At 44.9% G+C, this 19,818-nt stretch overlaps 1 protein-coding gene across 1 annotated transcript in view; it reads right to left on the bottom strand.

The window, feature by feature from the left end:
• The window catches only part of SYT13 (synaptotagmin 13), a 33,311-nt gene extending 29,757 nt beyond the window's left edge, over window positions 1–3,554 (bottom strand). Inside the window, exon 1 of the mRNA XM_028727446.2 lies at window positions 3,003–3,554. Within this exon, the coding sequence (XP_028583279.2) occupies window positions 3,003–3,185 (183 nt within the window). The 5' untranslated portion in view covers window positions 3,186–3,554. The remainder of the gene's footprint in view (window positions 1–3,002) is intronic.
• Between the last annotated feature and the right edge of the window lie 16,264 nt (window positions 3,555–19,818).

The raw sequence follows: 19,818 nt of genomic DNA, 5'->3' as shown, positions 1-19,818 counted from the left end.
CTATTTTTATGGAAAACTGGCACTCCCAGACACTTTTGACAATTTCCACCCAAACACTGCTGCTGAATGTAGTGTTCCATATATGTCTAGGCAATCTGGATGTATGGCAACCCGAAAATAAGTGCTGGCTCTGGTATTTGTCTGGTTCCATTTAAAAGTGGTATTCGCTCATGGACTTTTAAAAATGAAAACTGCATCAAAATTTGCCATGAGGATGAGTGATACAGTGGTACCTCGGTTTAAAAACAGTCCTGTTTACAAACTATTCATTTTATGAACTCCAGAAAACCGGAAATAGTGTCCCAGTTTGTGAACTTTACCTCAGTCTAAGAACGGAAGCTGAACAGTGGAAGGGCACTGGCAGTAGGAGGCCTCGTTAGGGAAAGCACGCTTCAGTTTAAGAACGGTTTCGGTTTAAGAATGGACTTCCGGAACGGATTAGGTTTGTAAACCAAGGTACCACTGTAGTAGGGTTATACAGTCGTACCTTGGTTTCCAAACTTAATCCATTCTGGGATTCCTTTCGACTCCCAAAATGGTTCAAAAACCAAGGCGCGGTTTTCAATTGGCTGCAGGAGCTTCCTGTACTCAAGCGGAAGCTGTGGAAGCCGCGTCAGACATTCAGCTTCTGAAAAACGTTTGCAAACTGGAACAGTCACTTCTGGGTTTGTTGTGTTTGGGAGCTAAAACGTCCAAGTACCAAGGCGTTTGATAACCAAGGTATGACTGTAAAGCACTGTATATATAACAGCTAAAATCTGGTAGAAATTCAAGCAGGGAGGAATATATGAAGTTAACAGACTGAGGCCATTGGCCCATTGTACTAGTACTGTGTACTCTGATGGACAGCAACTCTCCAGGGGACTGGGCTATGTGACATACACATGCTGTGTGTGCGCGCTGCAGGTAGCGGTGGAGGAAACCGCTTTGGCGCCTGGGGCGAGCTGCCCATAGGGGCAGGGCACACTGCGGGGCCTTCGGAGTCTACCTGCCTCCTCCCACTCAGCCACCCTACAGCTGGGGGGGGGCAGTGGGTGGACCGTTTGGGCAGCGCTGAGACTGCACGCGCCCAAGCCACCGTGTTTCTCCCAGGAGAGACGCGTGGCTCGGGCACACTGCAGGCCCCGCGGTGAGTGCCACCTGGCATTTGTCACCCCTCTCAGTGGTGACACCCGGGGCGGTCCACACCCCCACACCCCCTTCCTCCGCCCCTGACCGCAGGGCATGCTGACGTCACTTGTGCATGTCGGGAGGCGTGCTGATGTGCTGTGCGCACACAGCTGCTGCAGGATTTTGTGGGGGCCTGGACCCCTCCTTGAAAATTTGGCTTCCCCTAGATGGTACCCCTGCTCCAAGAGTTCTGGCTTAAGTCTTTTCCAGCCAAAGCATTGCAAACTTTTTTTAAAAAACCGAGGGCACTAAGGACTGAACCAGGGACTTCTAACATGTGCTCCATCACTGAGTTATATTCCTCCCCTTTAAAAAAAAATAAAAAATCTGACTTTTCCATGTACTTCTCTTAACTCCTCCACCCACACCCTGCAGTCCAATCACAGAAGGCTTGTATAAGCAAAAGGAAAGAGCAGGGACACGGTATACAGGACTGCAATTAGTAAGATCAGATGACACAGTGTGGTGCAGCCATAACAAAGCCCTATTGACATACCCTCTCCACTATGGATATCACTGGGTGGTCCTGGGCTTATAACAAGGAGAGAATCATAGGTGTGCTTGAACAAAGGCTATGAGTGCTCTGCCTCTCTCCTGAAATGTAAGGGATAAGCCTAGTATGAACAGATATTTCACTAAGGCTAAGCTTATACCAATGTATTTCTGTCACTCTAACTGCACTGGTTTGTGGCCAGTTTGCATCACCATAATCTTGTTCAATCTGATGTGGGGGAAAGTCAGCAGAAAGACTGAAAAGTGCTGACGATTTTGCCAACAAAGGCAATATATCATTTTAAGCAAAGAACAAATAAACAAAACATTTACATCTCAGAACAGGAATCAATAGCCATCATTTATAAGAAACAAAGAGTTCTCAACTCAGGTTTCAGTCAGATTAGCCAAATATATATTGCTATTGTTATTAAGACTGTTGTCAACTTATCCATCGATAATATAATAGTCTGTGCAATAGGCCATGGATACCCATTTTCCAGATCAGCAACTGAGGCCAAAAGAGAATGATTTACCCATACCTACCCATTCAACAAGTCCATAACTGGGATGGAATCTGAACCCTTTCCTTCAAGGCCAGTTACCAAAATTATGTCAGATGGGCCACCCTCATTTCTGGTTACAACTGATATACTGTAATCACTTTGCTTCCACTCCTCATTTAGACAAACACTGAGATAACTCAATAAGCTAAACATGCATTATAAGTTAAGTTCACTACATTGTAACAGGACTCTCCATAGCTGTCATGACATATGTCATAATTAGATTTCGACTGCCAGCTGGATAGGGATGCCTTATTTTAAAATTTTACAAACATATTTCAGGATGAATATGTATATACACTAGTTAGTTACACAGAAGGCTTTTTTTGTGTGCAGCAGAAGTGTATGTGCATACATGCATGGAAATGGAAAGATCAGTGGGCATTAGGAAACATTCAAGCCTGATTACTGTTATTTCGGTTCTTTTTTCGCTTGGCGTCCAGGCTCTTTATGCAAATCAACCTGGTCTAGCCACCCAGACATTGTGGGGTCCCTGTAGGTTTGCCACCCCTGCTTTCTCTCTCTCTTTCATAAAACAAAAGCGGGCTGTTGCTTTGGTAATCCTACACGCCACCTGAGACCCCTCCCCCCCCCCGCCGCCTTCTGTCTTCCTCCCTGCACAGAAGTAGAGCTGCCCCCTGAAACCCTGCAAACACAGAAGCTTGCTATCAATCACAGTACATCACAAACTGGGCACCCCAGATCAGAGCGCGCTGTTCTGAAGCCGCTGCATCAATGGGAGAAGAGTAGGGCAAAATCAATATGGTGCTTTACCTGCTGGACTGTCTGTAGTACGCTGGGCTTGGCATTTTCTGGGTCCTGATCTTGCTCCTTGTCTGAGGCTCCCTTCCCAGGTTGCTTACATTTGCACAGGCAGGTGAGACCGCATAAGGCAAGGAGGCCAGTAGCAGTCCCCAAGGTAGCTCCCAGAGCAATCACTGGGACAGACAGAACCATCGTCTCAGGCTAGGAAGCCACAACTTTACTCAGCCAGCGCAAGCATCATCCACCTCCTTGCAGAATTTCTCCCGGTCTCAGCCTCTTTGGAAGAGCGCAATAGATCCCTTCCAGCAGCAGTGGACAGAGAAAAGTAATTCACAAGGAACTAGGGGGTTGCTCCTGCAGGGCTAGATGATCAGATAGCCTCTCCATCCCTCCCGTGGGTATTTCTGGCTCAGTGCTCCAGGGGAAGCAAAGAGGAGCGGAGGAAGTTGCAGTTCCATCGCCTGCAGTCCCTTTCAGACTGCGAGCAGGCAGCTTTCATTGAAGCTCGTTCTCCAGCACCACTGGGGAAAGTCTGATGTACGATAGAGTCAGACGTCAGCAAGAAGGGGGTGGGCCGTGCTGGCCAACTCGCAGAAAGTGCATCCAAGCCAGTGACGGGAGACCCTTTAAAAGGGGCTTGCTGCAATGTAGCTTGATGGGGGGCGGAGAGAAAACACATTGCAATTATTGTCCACACCACACACACACCTTGTTCAAAATTGCATGACAGCTAAAAATAAGAAGCATCAAGTGCATCTGACTGACACTTGAGACAGATAGCCTTGGGAAAAAGATACAACAGGTGCTTTCGCATGCATTTGTAACAGAACTCGGTTTCAGCTAATCCAGGTCAAAACCGGCGTGATTACAAGGTGGTGGTGGGGCAGTGAATGTGATGTATAAGTTAGAATCTATAGAGTTTAATTGGCTGATCCAGTGGGGAAGCACTCTTCCGCAATGCCAATACCCATCCCTCCACCCCAAAAAGATTACATTAGGTAACTGGAGAAGTGTACGAACATCCTCAGGCCAACTGCCCTGAGTGTTTGTTTAATGTCCTAGCAGCATCCAGCATCCAGTGTCTCTTTGGTGTTGAGGTCGGAGGTCAATAATCCCTCCATTTTCCCCCCAGGATTTTTTTCTTTCCAAGGAGGGAATGCAACACACAATCAAAATGTGTTTTTGCTGTAACATTGCTAACTTGGGAATGTGGGGAGTGAATCCTGCCCCCTCAGGGCTGCTGCATATTGCTGGGCTCACTTCTCAGCCAACACCTGATTGGCTTTAGTCTGAAGGGGGCTGCCTCAGTTGTGCATAAGTTTTCCAACACGTGGCAGGACGTATGTGATTGAATTTTGTCAGGCTTATTTTAGCCTCATTCTCACAAACAGCAGGTGTGGTAGTAAGCTTTGTGTCTGGACTGTACCACTTCGGAGAGGAAGCGGGACTCATGTGACACAGTACTCCCCCTCCTGCCTTATTTAATAAAAGAACCATTCTCATAGAAAACAAACATGTCAGAAATGTTTCAACTGGCATTTAGCTTTAAGATGTGCAGGAATTTATTGATCAATTTATTGACTATAAGCAGAAGCATCCAGTGATGTGAACCTCCACTCGTAGTCTGAACCATCTGGGAGGAGTGTCCTGGAAGACCCGCTCCCTGATTTGCGGGCCTTTTTCCACCTGGCCTGAAAGAGTAGGGTCCTCCAGCTACTCTTGGGTTGGAGTATTGTTTAGGGGGTTTTCTTGGGGTGTTGGGTTGTTGCTATTATTGATAATAATTTCTTGTATCTTTATTTTAAATCTTACTATGATTTCTGTGGCAATTGTTCAGTCTGGTTGGGCACTTTTGGATGTTTTATTTATTGTTTATGACTCCTGTGGTTATGTTTGTAATGATGTCATTTTTTACATGTTGTAAGCTGCCTTAAGCATGATTTTAATTTTGGAAAGGCAGCATACAAATAAAATGATTTATTGATTGATTTAAAGGATATAACACTCAGACCCTGTTACATCAGCTGTTTCTGAGAGTAAAGGTAAAGGGACCCCTGATCGTTAGGTCCAGTCGCGGACGACTCTGGGGTTGCTGCGCTCATCTGGCTTTACTGGCCGAGGGAGCCAGCATACAGCTTCCGGGTCATGTGGCCAGCATGACTAAGCCGCTTCTGGCAAACCAGAACAGCACACGGAAACGCCGTTTACCTTCCTACCGGAGCGATACCTATTTATCTACTTGCACTTCGTGTTATGTACTGAAGTTCTCACCCTGGGCCAGCAGGGGGATACTGTATAGTTTTCACTCAGATCCACATATGCAAATAAGGAATTGAAAGTGACGTTGAGTGATTGGATAGTTACAGAAAGTTGTTACTGTTGCATTGTAGTGGAACTCTATATAAGCAGGCTGGCTGAACCCTTCAGTTCTGTTTTGTTCTGGCCTTTGAATAAACAAGAGCTGTTGGAAGAATCACTGTGGTGTCTGATATGTTCACCCACTGCTTTCAAACTGCTAGGTTGGCAGGAGCAGGGACCGAGCAACGGAAGCTCACCCCGTTGTGGGGATTCGAACGGCCGACCTGATCGACAAGCCCTAGACTCTGTGGTTTAACCCACCCACCACCCGCGTTACATCAGCTGTTTCTGAGAAGTAGGCCCTTATTTAGCCAGGCATGACAAGCTGCAACTGGCAAAATTCCCCCTTCTACTCAAGCTTTCATAGTGCACAAAGAGCCTTACACTTCTTTGCTCACAGACCCCCAAATATCCTCTGGTTGTCTTTCAGAATAAGCCCATATAAACTGCCTTTTAATGTTACTGTTTTCATAATAATTTTGGATTGACATTTAAAATCAATGCTTTATTATCTTTTTATATAAGCTGCCTTCTGAGGGCTACTTCCAAAATGGCAACTTTGCAATACAGTACATATTTGTCAGGCAATGAAACAATCTACTATATATTAGGCAAAACGGTTTGTCAGTCTGTCTGTCCATCTGTTCTTTGTGGGTTCGGCCACCTCTGGAGATGTCACTGCCAAACCTGGCACAAGGGTTTCCGAGCTGGGGGCAGCAGTCGCTGTTGACGTTTGGACACTGGCCACCGTTTTGAATCAAATGGCGAACTCAAATGTGGCTTGGCATGACTTTGCCTGTTTTCTTGGCATGGGTTCAGCAGTGGCTTGAAATAACATCACAAAACTTGGCACAAGACTTCCCAAGGTGAGGGAAGGGCACCATTTTGAATCAAGATGCTGGAATGAAACACAAATTTGGTGCGACTTCTTTGGCATGACTTGCCATGACTTTGCCTGTTTTTTGTGGGGATGATTAGGGAGGCAGGAGAGGATATATTATTTAATGATATCCTTCCTGACTTGCGCTAGCAAGTTCCATATTCCAGCAGAGTTCCAAACATCCCCCTTTTTAAATTACGCACTGATCAGCTTGTTGCTGACTCATCTGAGTCTTACTATTAAAGATTCCTTCATGGTAAAATCCCTTCTAATCCCTCTTAAAAAGAATAAACACAAGAATCTGATTAACGTTAATATAAAAGTAGTTTACTCACAGATTCATTCATGTTCACAGATATATCCCTGAAGGCAGGCTTAGGTTACATAACAATTAGAACTATTCCATAAAGAAGTTAGTCCCCAGTGACTGTGACTAAGCAGTCATTTCTTCAAACACACAACAACATACAAAATGGAGAACACACTCTGATCAGAACATGGAGGCCGTGTGCTCCTCCATGCTAGTACAGCAGACCACACCTTCTTCAAGTCACATGTAGTAGAAGTATGTCCCAGCTCAAGAGGAAACAGGAAGTCTTCTCCTGAGTGGTACTAAACATCCCCTAACATGTCCACTGTAGGAATGCTGTACATGACTGCAGTTTTACATCCTACATTTTTCAGCATAGGTCCTGCCAACTCTTGAGATATTGTTGCCAAACCTGGCATGAGTTGCAGGTGGCAGTCTTCATTGACCTTTCGATGCCGGGCACCATTTTGATTGAAGGTGGTGGATCAAAATGTGCCTTTGGCATAACTGCCTGATTCTTGGTGTGATGGGTTGAAAAACAACAAATTGCACTACAGTGGTACCTCGGGTTAAGTACTTAATTCGTTCTGGAGATCCGTTCTTAACCTGAAACTGTTCTTAACCTGAAGCACCACTTTAGCTAATGGGGCCTCCTGCTGCCGCCGCACCACCGGAGCACGATTTCTGTTCTCATCCTGGAGCAAAGTTCTTAACCTGAGATACTATTTCTGGGTTAGCGCAGTTTGTAACCTGAAGCGTATGTAACCTGAAGCGTATGTACCCTGAGGTACCACTGTACTTAAAAATCACAGTATCTTTGGGTTTCTACAAAGTCCGAGGCAGCACCAGGCAGTTCCCACTAGTCAATCACTAATACAGCGAGCAAGCCATCCTATTTGCTTCCACTTGGTGGGCTTCCTCTGGAGGGCACCAGTTCGAGGAAGGCTACAGTAGACAGCCTGAGGGAGCTGCCTGTTGTAGGGATGTGGCATGGGCTACAATATAAGGAATCAGGAGAGTGTCATAGCAAAAAAAGAAAATGAAGTGAATGCAATAAAGTGAATAGACCCAGTGAATTGACTCAGTAAATAGATAGAAATCAGGTGTGGGGCTCTATGTACAGAAGCGGAGTGTATCTATGGACAGAGAACTGAAACAAAGGTCAAGGCAGTGAGTGCGGAGATGGGATTGGAAGCAGAGCAAATAAATGAGATCACAGATAACAGCTAAGGAGGAAATGGTAAAGTAAAATGGATGAAGCAGCCAGCTGTGCAGGGAGTGGGGGTACTACTGATCCATCCCCTCTAGCAGAAAAAAGAATCAGTTAGGGCAAGGCTGGGGGAGCTGTGCACCCGAATGTCAGGGACCGTGCTGAGGAAGGATGCACTGAGGAGGAATGGTGGGAGCCTCCCCCTTCCCCTGCTCCTGCTCCTGAATCTTCCTAGGAGCAGAAGGACAGTATAGATTTGGAACAATGGTTTGCAGAGGGACATAGTTCAGAAGGCAGGATCTGGGAAATACTGGATGGGGAACAGCTAGGAGAGGAAACACTGAAGGAGAGACAGTTAACAGATTCACAGTCTCTAGACCAGGGGCCAGCAAAAATTTTCAGCAGGGGCCGGGGTCCACTGTCCCTCAGACCTTGTGGGGGGGCCAGACTATATTTTTGGGGGGAAATGATGCAAGAGCACCACAAGCCCTGGTGGCTGCTTACCTGTGTCTTGCAAGTGGCAGGGGCTGGTGGCAGTGGCAGGATGATGAGCGGAGTGCGAAAGGGCTCCGGAGAGGGGCTGCTTAAAATGGCGGCCGCTCAAGCGCTGCTGCTGCTGCTGGCACCAACAAAGCCCAGCCCCCTTCCTCCTTTAGGCAGGGTGGGGAGAAGCCAGGAGGAGGGAGGGAGGAGGCGCCGCTGCTGCCGTGTGAGGGAGAAGAAGGGAAAGGGAAATAATGTGCATGCTGGCAATCCACACGGCAATTCCCGGACCGTCCGCAGGCTGGATTGGGCCTGATCCAACCCGTGGGCCTTAGTTTGACTACCCATGCTCTAGACACCATTCCTCCACTTAGTCCAAGGTCAAGAAGATCTCAGAAAGTGTCCGAACAGAAAGCACAGAGGCTACAAGCTCAATTTACAAGTTGTAGGAGTGATGTAGATTAATAGGGGCGGAAGGGGGTGTGATCCTTTATTGGGAGCACCACCATTTCTAGGAGATGTGTTCTTTGTTCTCTCCCTGTGATTATCAAAGTAACTCGTAAGGCGTTCCTTTCTTTAATCTTCTTAACAGGGGGAGAAAGCTGATTCTCCAAAGCCTTACACCTGACTTCTATAACAGGAGATGCAGTCCAACAACATTTGGAGAGCTATAGGGTCCACAACCCTGATGTAGGTGTTGCTACTGGTTGGGGCTGGCACTCCCGTGAGGCAGGGGGAGGCAGTTACCTCAGACATTTCAGTTTCACCTGAGCTGCCAAATGGGGAGCAACGTCCCTCCTACAGACCACTCAGCAATGCTGCCTCATTTGGGTTCCAAGCGGTGCCCCTCCCTTTCCAGAGCTAATATTTATTTAAAAATCTTGCTGCACCATCCTACCTTTGTCACTTCACCCTGCCAATCGGCATAGGGCGTATGTTCCCCCTTTGTCACTGGGAAGCATGTCAAGCTACTTCAAAGTAGCTGCATCCTACATAGATCATTTTCAGATCACTGAAGCACCCAGTCCAGCAGGAAGATTCTCTGCCCTGGAACTTATTCCTACAAAATCAGCAATAAAATCGGTGATGGGGAGAAAAAAGATTGCATATGACTGATTCGAAAGTCATATGAACACCTCGGCTCTTTCTGGAAATCATTCATTGGCCTTATTTCCAATCCATGTACAACACTAGGAAAAATGAATATATTAATACCCTTTTATGCAGAGCCTGGCTAAAAAAAAAGAGCTGATTGCTTTCCTTCTCAAACCTGCCCTTCAGCTTCTATTTCTAGAATGACTAGAATTTTATATGAAAATTTCACCCTGAAAACAAAATTCTGCTGCTGCGGAAAGAATTGCACCGGCTGTTAGTTGACTACCAGGCGCTTGTATACAAAGCCTTTTACATCTTAGGACCAGGTTACCTAAAATACTATTTCACCCTTATATGAGCTCTGCATGAGAGAGAGAATGTGCCATAGATTAGACAGATTGGGGGAGGGGGCATTTCCCCATAGTTTCCTTATTTGTTCCAGTTTCAAAGGATGTGGGGGGTTTAGGGTGATAGTTTTCCTCCAAGGAAGAAATGAACGAATGAACAACTTGGAAGGACAAAATGAAGGAGCTGGTGAAGCACTCTGTGGGCATGAGTCACCCCCAAGCATCTTGGTGCCCCTTGAGAGTCATTCCCTTCCTAACTCTTTAAGGATACTAAATCTTGTTTAGAGGTCTGCTGCAGGACTCTGAGTCATGGAAAACTTGCTTTACGGTGCGGAATCTTAATGCAAACCATTTCCTACTAAAAATAAAAATTAAGGGGCCCGTGTGTTGCTTCCCAAGGTCAGTGGTGAAATGTCTTCATTCTTCACAGTTCGTTGTCGTCTCCCAAGATTGCCATTGCTGCCACTTGGCTGCTATTGATATACTTAAATCTCTTGAAATGTCATTGTGTTGAATCCTTCCTTTCACTTTGTCTTCCTTAAAGATCTGATTTACAACACAAGAAGAAATATTTCAGAAGGGAAGCAAGGGTGCTGGAAGCTGTTTTGCCTAGTATGAGGGAGGGAGGGGAGATTTTTTATCAATACTTTCCCAACTATTTCAGGGGCAGGAGGTGATGTGAAAAATACCGCCCACAACATTACAGTTTTATGGCAGGTAAAAATGAATCTCCCCATGTGTCCTGTGGGCAGTTGGTCTGCAAATGGCAGGCGTGAGAGAAGTGCCCCTTGGAAAGAACTATGCAAAACTGCATGCAAGTAGGCCCAGGAACATTTCTGCTAGGCACTTTTAAAGTTGATTTTGGGGCAGGGAGAACTAAAAGGGATTGTTCCCTCTGACTACAAGCTTCACCTGCCAATCACCTCTCCTTCTCCCTTCCTCCTACTCTTGTGTTTGTTCTCCCATCACCCTACTCTGACATCATGGCATTACAGTAATAATAATAATAATAATAATAATAATAATAATAATAATAATAATAATAATAATAATAATAATATTTTATCATTTATACCCCACCCATCTGGCTGAGTCTCCCCAGCCACTCTGGGCGGCTCCCAATCAAATGTTAAAAACAGTACAGCATTAAATATTAAAAACTTCCCTAAACAGGGCTTCCTTCAGCTGTCTATTAAAGATAAGGTAGCTGCTTATTTCCTTCACATCTGAAGGGAGGGCGTTCCACAGGGCAGGTGCCACTACCAAGAAGGCCCTCTGTCTGGTTCCCTGCAACCTCACTTCTCGCAATGAGGGAACTGCCAGAAGGCCCTCGGTGCTGGATCCCAGTGTCTGGGCTGAACGATGGGGGTGGAGATGCTCCTTCAGGTATACAGGACCGAGGCCGTTTAGCTTAAAGACATTGCTTTTGCTTTCAACCTACACTGATGTCTGGATTACTGAGGCACCACAAAGCATTTCAGGGGTCCCCAATTCAACTTGTCCCACCTTGCACAGCTCCTGTGTCACTCTGACAAGCCCCAAATCCTTCTGAGGTGCCTGCTCAGCTGTGCAATTTGTGGTTTGTCCTAATTCAATGCATGCCTTAATACACATGTGCACATATTATATTTTCCCTCCCTCACATTCAGAAGCCTCAATTCCTCCCACCTCAAATATGGATCAGCATTTTTATAAATCTATGAGGATAGCTTGTCTGGAGATTATGCTCATGATTGTATGCAATAGTTCTTATCCGTTATATAGTTGAAAGGGAAGAGAAGATCTCTCAAGCTAGTCATCTTGATTGATGGCTCAATGTCTTCTGTTCTTCTAGAACATTAACTACTGATTGCCTTGGCTCTAAAAACAATGTGAGGGGGCTTCCTTGAAAACACAGTATTTCCGTTCCAGCCACACATCAGTGGCTCAATGGCTCATTCATATATAATCCCAGTTTATACCAGCATTAAAAATCAGCTTGGGAAATAAGACAATTGATTGTCTTTTGGAATGACAACACTAAATCAAAAGTGCCATCAAAGATCCTCTACAAGACTCCGTCAGAATCAAAATGAAGTTCTCAGTAGGATTAATGTGACTGAAAATAGCACCTGTAAAAGCATCATAAGCCTTTGTCTACAGAAATGCCATCTGCTGAGTTCCAAGACTGAAAATATGGAGGCCGTGTTCACATCATATATTTAAAGCATTGTGATATCATGGCTTAGGGGAGCTGTATTCCTCTCACAACTCCCAGAGTCCCAGGTGAAGAGGGATTAATTGCTAAACTACTCCCTGTGAGGGGAGTAGCAACTCTCAGCACCCTTAAGAAACTACAGCTCCCAGAATTCTTTGGAGGAAGCCATGATTATTTAAAGTGACGTCACAGTGCTTTAAAAGTATGGCATGAATGTGACCTAATTCTGACAAGCTCTGAAGAAGTGATGCCCAGGCCAGGGAGTTCATGCCATCGGTGTCTGAAAAGAGCATCAATTGGCTAGAGAGAACTGTTGGAGCATCTTCTTCCTCAGCTTCCCTGGGGCTCCTTAAGACCTGTGTGCCCCGAGCAAAGGCGGAATTGGAGATGGTCTGGGTAAGGAGCACATGCCATCAGCTCATGCAGCAACCACCTGTGGCCTCACAGAACTCTGTCGTTCCATGTTTTGTAACCATTTCCTGCTTCAGTATTTTTATAATTTATAAACTGCCTTGGGTACCTTGGCAGGAAGGTGGTATATAACTGAAGTAAATATATAAAACATTTGCATGGCCATTGGGTGCACTGTTGTCAAAGCAAAAATATATGAAAAGCATCTTTTTTAAAAAAAGCTTTTTATAACAAAATATTTTTTAAAAAACTAATCTATGTAAAAACAAAAGCAGTAACGGAAAATAGAGAGAGGAGCATGTATAGGGGGAAGGGGGGGTGGAAGGGAAAGGAAAGGAAAGGAAAGGAAAGGAAAGGGACTTCCGGTTCTCCACCTGTCAGTTACATAAAAAGAATTGTTCAAAACATTCACTCCAATATAACATCTCACTATTCTGCTTTCTATAAACCAATATTTTTTTCAATCTTCAACCCCAAATATTGTGAGTTCGTTTTCCTTTTCACACAAAAAGTTCAAAAGGGGTTCCCAATCAATAATGATAAATGTCAGCAATCTTTTTCTCTAATTAAACTTATCAACTTTGCCTCCAGCAATTTCAGCAACCATGTATCCATATTAAATAATGGTAAATCTTTCCCTCTTTGTGCATGTTTGTCTCTTTGTTTCTTCTGTGATCATATATTGAGATAATATTCCATAATCCTTTTCTCATTATGTATACATTGGTCCGCACCCTGTTCTGTATCTTCAGTGTGGTGTAGTGGTTAAGAGCAGTGGACTCATAATCTGGTGAAGCAGGTTCGCTTCTCCGCTCCTCCACATGCAGCTGCTGGGTGACCTTGGGCTAGTCACACTCCTTTGAAGTCTCTCAGCCTCACTCACCTCACAGAGTGTTTGTTGTGGGGGAGGAAGGGAAAGGAGATTGTTAGCCGCTTTGAGACTCCTTAGGGTAGTGATAAAGCGGGATATCAAATCCAAACTCCCCCTCCTCCTCCTCCTCCTCCTCTTCTTCTCCTTCCTCTTCTTCCTCTTCTGTTTCTACCACCTGTTGTATTTGTCATGTTTTTCCAGCCTTATCTAGTATTGACTCTTCCATTTGTGTTTCTTCCATTCTTTTCCCAAAAAGAATGCCAGAGATTTAATAGCTTTATCTAGATAATCTGAGATTAATGGAATTGAGAAAGTGTTCTACCTACAGTATGACTTATCCAGATATATCTCCCTCTCTTCATTTATAACTTCATTTTTGTTTTCAAAAATCCCAGCTTATTCATTTAGTTGCATTATTTCTCCATACGTTTGTATAATGGGTTCTTCCATTTTATCACTTGTTCCTTCTAGTTTTGCCACAATTTCATCTCTCAGTCTTGCCAGTTCTTTGCCATCTTGTCATTTCTGATCCCATTTTCCATTTCATCCATCTCTGATCTGAAAGATTTTATTTGTTCAGCAAATATCTGCTGAAGAATGCCAACAGTAAGCGGTGAGTCCAAAACTGCCTTTCTTTCCTTTATTGCTTTTTTCCTGGTACTTGCCATACTGAATGTTAAGGCTTCTTAAAATGAAAAGAACAGACTTTCTCCTCTATTTTGCCCCATTTTGTCTTCTGACATTGCTAAAAGTTTTCCCTCTTACATCCCCCATTACCACCTTAAGACAGTCACAGCTATATATCTTCTTATGAAAAGAGCACAAATAGATTTAGTTCATTTATAGCAAACAACTCCTTTTCCCATGGAGGAAATTTCAGTTGGCAATGATACTTTCAGTTTCTAGAGAGCGCTTTCATCAAAAAGCGATTAAAAAGTAATCCACTAATTCTTAACACAGAGAACTCCCTTGTCCTTTTAAATCTTTCTTATGTCAAAGCACAGATCAAGCTTTTTGTTCTGAATCCAACACTTTAAATATTGACTTTTCTTCTTTTCTTCTTACACCCAAAAAGTAGCTGATTCACCAAATGTGGATTTTCACTGACAGATGCAGGACTGATGGGATTTGTAGTGCACCAACATTGGCTACCCCTGCCCCAGGGAGTGGCAGCTGAGCCTCAGCAACAATGCTTACCTCCCTGCAACCCCACAGATAATGGTGAGGAAGTTATATGTATTTGCTATCATGTCCTGGATTCAGTTGTCAGGGAAATTGCATTTCCAAAGCCAAATTCTATGTGTGATGGCAGGTGCAAGTTATGGGCTATAGACCCACATGCGCAGGCTTTTCGCATAGTCATTACACACTCCAATAACCAGACAAATAGGCCTTCTGCAGTTCCCCAAAGAGCCAGACAGGGATGGAGGGAATTGCACCGTGGAAAGATGAGGGCAGGCAAATTTACTTTTGCACCACTGGTATTTAATTGTAGTCATTGAATCTGAATGACTAATTCTGACATTTTAAGAATCCTGTCATTCAGACCTTGGATCTAGCTGAGACAGAAGCACAGGCTTATAAATATTGACCACCCAACAGAAAGCTATCATACTATAGATATTACAAATATAATTAAAGTGTCAGTAAACGAGGTACTGGGTGAAATTGAATGCTGCACTGTTGCAAGCATTTCTGCTTACCTGACAGAACACTCTCCCCTCTCCTCCCTCCATGTGCTGTTCTGGGGGTTCTTCTGACCCACCCCAAACCAATTGGTTTCACAAGAGATTCACAAACACAGTTTTCCTTTTCCAGAGAGCTTCATAGTTCTGACCAAGTCTTAAAATGTAACTACAGTACATTCTTTTATTAAAAGAGCCTCTTGTAGAAGCACCATTGCCCTGACAAAGTGTACGGCAGCTTCCCATCTTCCTAATTTTTTCACTCACTTTCATTAAAAATTTGTTCACACTCATTAATCTCATAGGACACAAAACAGTTTCTATTTCTGTTACAGAAAGGCAGTTCCCTGCAATCTTCCATATTCCCAGGGTTCTCTGGTTTGTTTCTGCTCTTTCCCCTACCTTGCTATTTGACCCATCTGGTTGGCCATTCTGAGAACAAGATGCTGGGCTAGAAAGGCCTTTGCGCTGAACCAACAAGGCTCTTGTACAACTTATACAATTGCTACTCATGTAGACAATTTTGCAATTTAAAAAATCTCATATCTACTGCCTGAATCCTTTTGAGATTGAAGTTGGGAGCTCCTTCAGACAAAAGATGGGCTTTACTCCTGAGTTACGCCCTCTCGAGCTCTCTTCTACAAGATTACACATTCGAAGGGCTTTCTGGTCCATGCCTGGCTTAAAGCTAAAGAGCTGTAAGAAGGGTTGACCACCAACTGTTCGTATATGGGCAGCAGATAACCTCCATGTTACACACTATGGTCAGATTATCGTATTTCTATTTATAGGAATTATTTTGAAACTTGTAGCTATACATTAGCATATGCAGGTCTGATGCAAATCTGTGTCTTCTGCAATTTTTTTTTGTTCCTTTGTTTGGTGATGGGTTTCCTTTTTCCAGCCAAATTCCCAGCAGTGATATCAGCAGCAGTCCAACCTGTCAGCACCATGCTCGCCCCAACTGGCCAATTGATATCAGAATTAGGAAAGCAGGAGAGCCAACTATAAATAGAGCTTACCAGCTGTGTACCTTTGACCAGAGACTCTGTCTGTCTCTCTCTGTTTGTGTTTGTTCTGGCATCAGGACTTGGCATCCGTAGGCACTGCTAAGCCTGAAACCTCAGCAGGGAGCCCACTGCCTTTGGAGCCTAAATTCCTTGCTTCTCCTCCTCCTTGTTCTTCTGCTAGTCCATCTGTCGCCTGGGAGCAGAGAAAGAAACAGCAGCCTCTCACCCTCACCCTCTAGGTGACTATGCAGATTGGGCCCAAAGACAGAGGGCAAGTGAGTGAACAGTGGCAACAGCAGTACATGACCCACCAGACAGTCCGTTCCTAATGAAGCACTTGCCAATGCTAAGAACTGATGCTTGTGGACTGCATATTCTTTGTGTTATACTGCCACCAGCAGGTGATAAACACTTAGCAGGGTTTTTTTTATCATGCCTAAAAAGAAACACATAGGATGTACGGTACAGTAACTATTTCATGCAGCTGATGAACATGAACTTTCACATTGCCACGAGACTCTGTTCTTTTTCCTGCAATAGGTCAGTGTGGTTTGATGCCAGGGTTTCCACACTATTCTCTTATCTGCCATCACCATCAGTGACCATTCTCATGTTTTTCATTCTCATGGTTATTGCGTTGTTATTCATTGAATTATTTACTGCATTTATACCCAATCCTTCCACCTGAAGGAGACGAGGGCAGCAGTAGAAAGAGCTAACCTCCTGTCCAATGGGATGATGTCATCAGGAAAGGCCGGCTGGTGAGTTATCATAAAGCACTTGGAAAAGCCAGACCTGCCTCACTTTTGTTACCAATGCTACTGTACTTACATGATTCCATTATGGCCTTTCACTTTACTTCTGTTACAACTTTTTATTTTTGTAGCATCCTATACATACTAGTAGCAAATTCATTCTTTAAGTGCTGATTTTTATGTAATCCCAATGGCACTATCCACGGACAAGAGAGGTATCAGCAAGCTTGAAAGAACCTCAAGGTTTGCAGAAGTGTAAACACGTATCTAGAAAAGGAGGGGGTAAATCCATTTTTGTTTTTCAACTCAGCTCAAAATGCTTAAATCCCTGTGCAGTTTGGAATTGAAATACCCAAGGACACGCCTTCCCCCTGCCCATGCACTGAAGTAATCTTCAGAGGCCCACCTCCAGGTGCCAGCAATATCTTGAGATGAGGGTGTACCATTCATTCTCTATGTGGGCAAGTTCCAGTGTGGTGTAGTGGTTAAGAGCGATAGACTCGTAATCTGGGGAACCGGGTTCGCGTCTCCGCTCCTCCACATGCAGCTGCTGGGTGACCTTGGGCTAGTCACACTTCTCTGAAGTCTCTCAGCCCCACTCACCTCACAGAGTGTTTGTTGTGGGGGAGGAAGGGAAAGGAGAATGTTAGCCGCTTTGAGACTCCTTAAAGGGAGTGAAAGGCGGGATATCAAATCCAAACTCTTCTTCTTCTTCTCTCTGGTAATTCCATGTTCCTTGGCAGAGGTCAATTTCAGAGTTGCTCAGGTAAGGTTCAGCCTATCCACCACATTTCTAGGGTAGGCCTGGTCCTACCAATCCCAATTGTTAGCATTGTCCCCCTCCAACTAAGAAGTGAAAAGCTATTCACTGGTATCCATTAGGGATGGGGAAGAAGTTCAGTTCAGTTTGCTTTTGAAGGTGAACCTACCCAATTCACACTTCCCTGAGCAACATGTGAACCAAAACATAGCCATCCTTTGAAATTTACCCTTCTCTGAATTTTTGCACTGCAGACAAGGATCGTGTACAAAAATGCATATACTAAAAGAAAGTGTGCATAGAAATGCATATACAAGTAAAAAAATAAATAGCGCACCAATGTGTATATCACAGAAAATTGCTTTGCAAAAATGTGTATATTAGGTAAAATTGCACACAAACTTGCTTATATTAGAGATTCTCACTAAAATGCTGGTGAATTTTCATGAGAACTTAGAAAAAAAGAATATGCAGACTGATGAGGAAATGTAGAGAACTGAAGACTGGGGGGGGGGGGGGAGAGAGAAACAGAGAGAAACGGAAAATGACAGATTCACCCATCCCTATTATCTGTATAAGAAACCAACATTTCCCTCCTCCTTCTCCCTCTGAGTTTTCAGTTTTCCTTCCTCACTCTCTTCTTTCTCGTGGCTTCAGGCAGCTTCAACCCCCAACCATGACCATTCTGAAGCTTGCTCTAGCAGCAGGTTTGGGACGTCAAGACAAAGCCTGGAAATTTGGCACCCGCTCTGTTCAGCTGTTTGTTTGTTTTTGCAATGTTTATTACACCACACCCCTGCCCACACATTTTAGTAAGGAAAAACAGGCCTTTAAAATTTCAATGTCATGTTGCAAACTGTCACTCTTCCTGTGCTGTCGGCTACAGAATCAGATCCATGTTTCCCAGTCCTTTACCCCCACCCTGCACCCCAAGAAACCAACCCCTGCAATTTATAGGTCAAGGGTCTACCCAAGAAATCAAAGCACGTTTAAGCCCTGCTCCCTGGGAAGATTACAGAGGCAGGAAAATGGGGAGCGTTTTCATCATGGTGCAATCTACCACCAAATGTTAATGTTAACCAGGCAGAGAAAAAGCATGTGCTATTAACTCCCCTAAATGAGGTGAGCATATACTCTCAAAGCCAAGGGCAAGCAGTTTGCATGCCTATTCGTTGCATACTGAGGCATTCATTTTCAGCAAGGAGAATGTTTCTTCAAACCACTTCCATCTTACTTAGAATGTGGGTGTCTCCCTTCACCCTAAGTAGTGAACACTGTGGTACGACTCTAAAGTGAATACTGCGTATGGTTGTGTTCAATTAGTAAGTATACAACATCTAGTTTACATACCTTAATGATTCTAAAATGTGAATATGGCTTTGTTCACGTTACTATATATGTTCTATAATCATAAAATTGTAGAGTTGGAATGGACCGCGAGGGCCCATCTAGTCCAATGCAGGAGTCTTTTGCCCAACGTGGGACTTGAACCCACAACCCTGAGATTAAGAGCCTCATGCTCTACCAACCAAGCTATTGCAGGAAGCCTGTTTGTACCCTTTCCCTTGTAGCCAGTAGCAGTTGGACTGGTTTAGCCGAGCTGCCCTCCTGATACTGCCCTCAATACAGCTCCCCTGACTGGGGCTGGCGGGGTGGCAATGAGGTTGGAGCTGGACAGACACACCACTCGTGCTCCCGCTGGTGCATCTCCATAGCCCTGCCCCTGCTGCTGCTCTGTCCCATCCCAGTGCCACTAAAGTATGCTATTGTGATGGTGATGTTGAGAGGACAACAGCCACTGTCTGTCTGCTTGCACATGTGGAGCAAGGGGAGATAGTCTTGACACACCTACAACTTCTCAACTGGTACCATGAAGGGGCAAAGGAAGGGGGTGCAGTGGGTGTGGGCCACCCCAGGTGTCACCACTGAGGGGAGTGACAAAATGTCAGGCGGCATTCACCGTGGGGTGCAGCACACCCAAGCCACGCGTCTCTCCTGGGAGAGAAGTGGTGGCTTGGGCGTGCGCAGGCTCCATGCTGCCCAAACGGTCTGCCCGCTGCCTCCCCCCAGCTGTAAGGCGGCTGAGTGGAAGGAGGCAGGCAGACTCTGGAGGCCCCATAGTGTGCCCCACCCCTATGGGCAGCTCGCCCCGCCCCTGGGCACACTGCCCCAGATGCCTGAGTGGCTTCCTCCACCGCTGGTACCATGGAAGGCTTCAAACAGAAATCATGAGATTCTTCTGGTCTCCAGAACCAAAAGGTTACTGCAAAGTGGGCTTGTGGCCTTCTACAGGGCACACAATTCTCTGGATGCCCACGTGCTGCCAACACAGAGAAGTAGTCAATTAAGTTATAATGATGAGCCATGCCCCCAGCACACTCTGTGCATCAGCATACACACAACACACAAGGCAATGCCACTGATTCCTGACTTTAGAGCTTGAAAAACAGGGA

This window comes from Podarcis muralis, chromosome 1 (genome assembly GCF_964188315.1).
Source record: "Podarcis muralis chromosome 1, rPodMur119.hap1.1, whole genome shotgun sequence".
Taxonomy (NCBI): domain Eukaryota; kingdom Metazoa; phylum Chordata; class Lepidosauria; order Squamata; family Lacertidae; genus Podarcis; species Podarcis muralis.
Note: the sequence above shows the minus strand (reverse complement) of the source record. Positions and strands in the feature narration are given on the sequence as shown.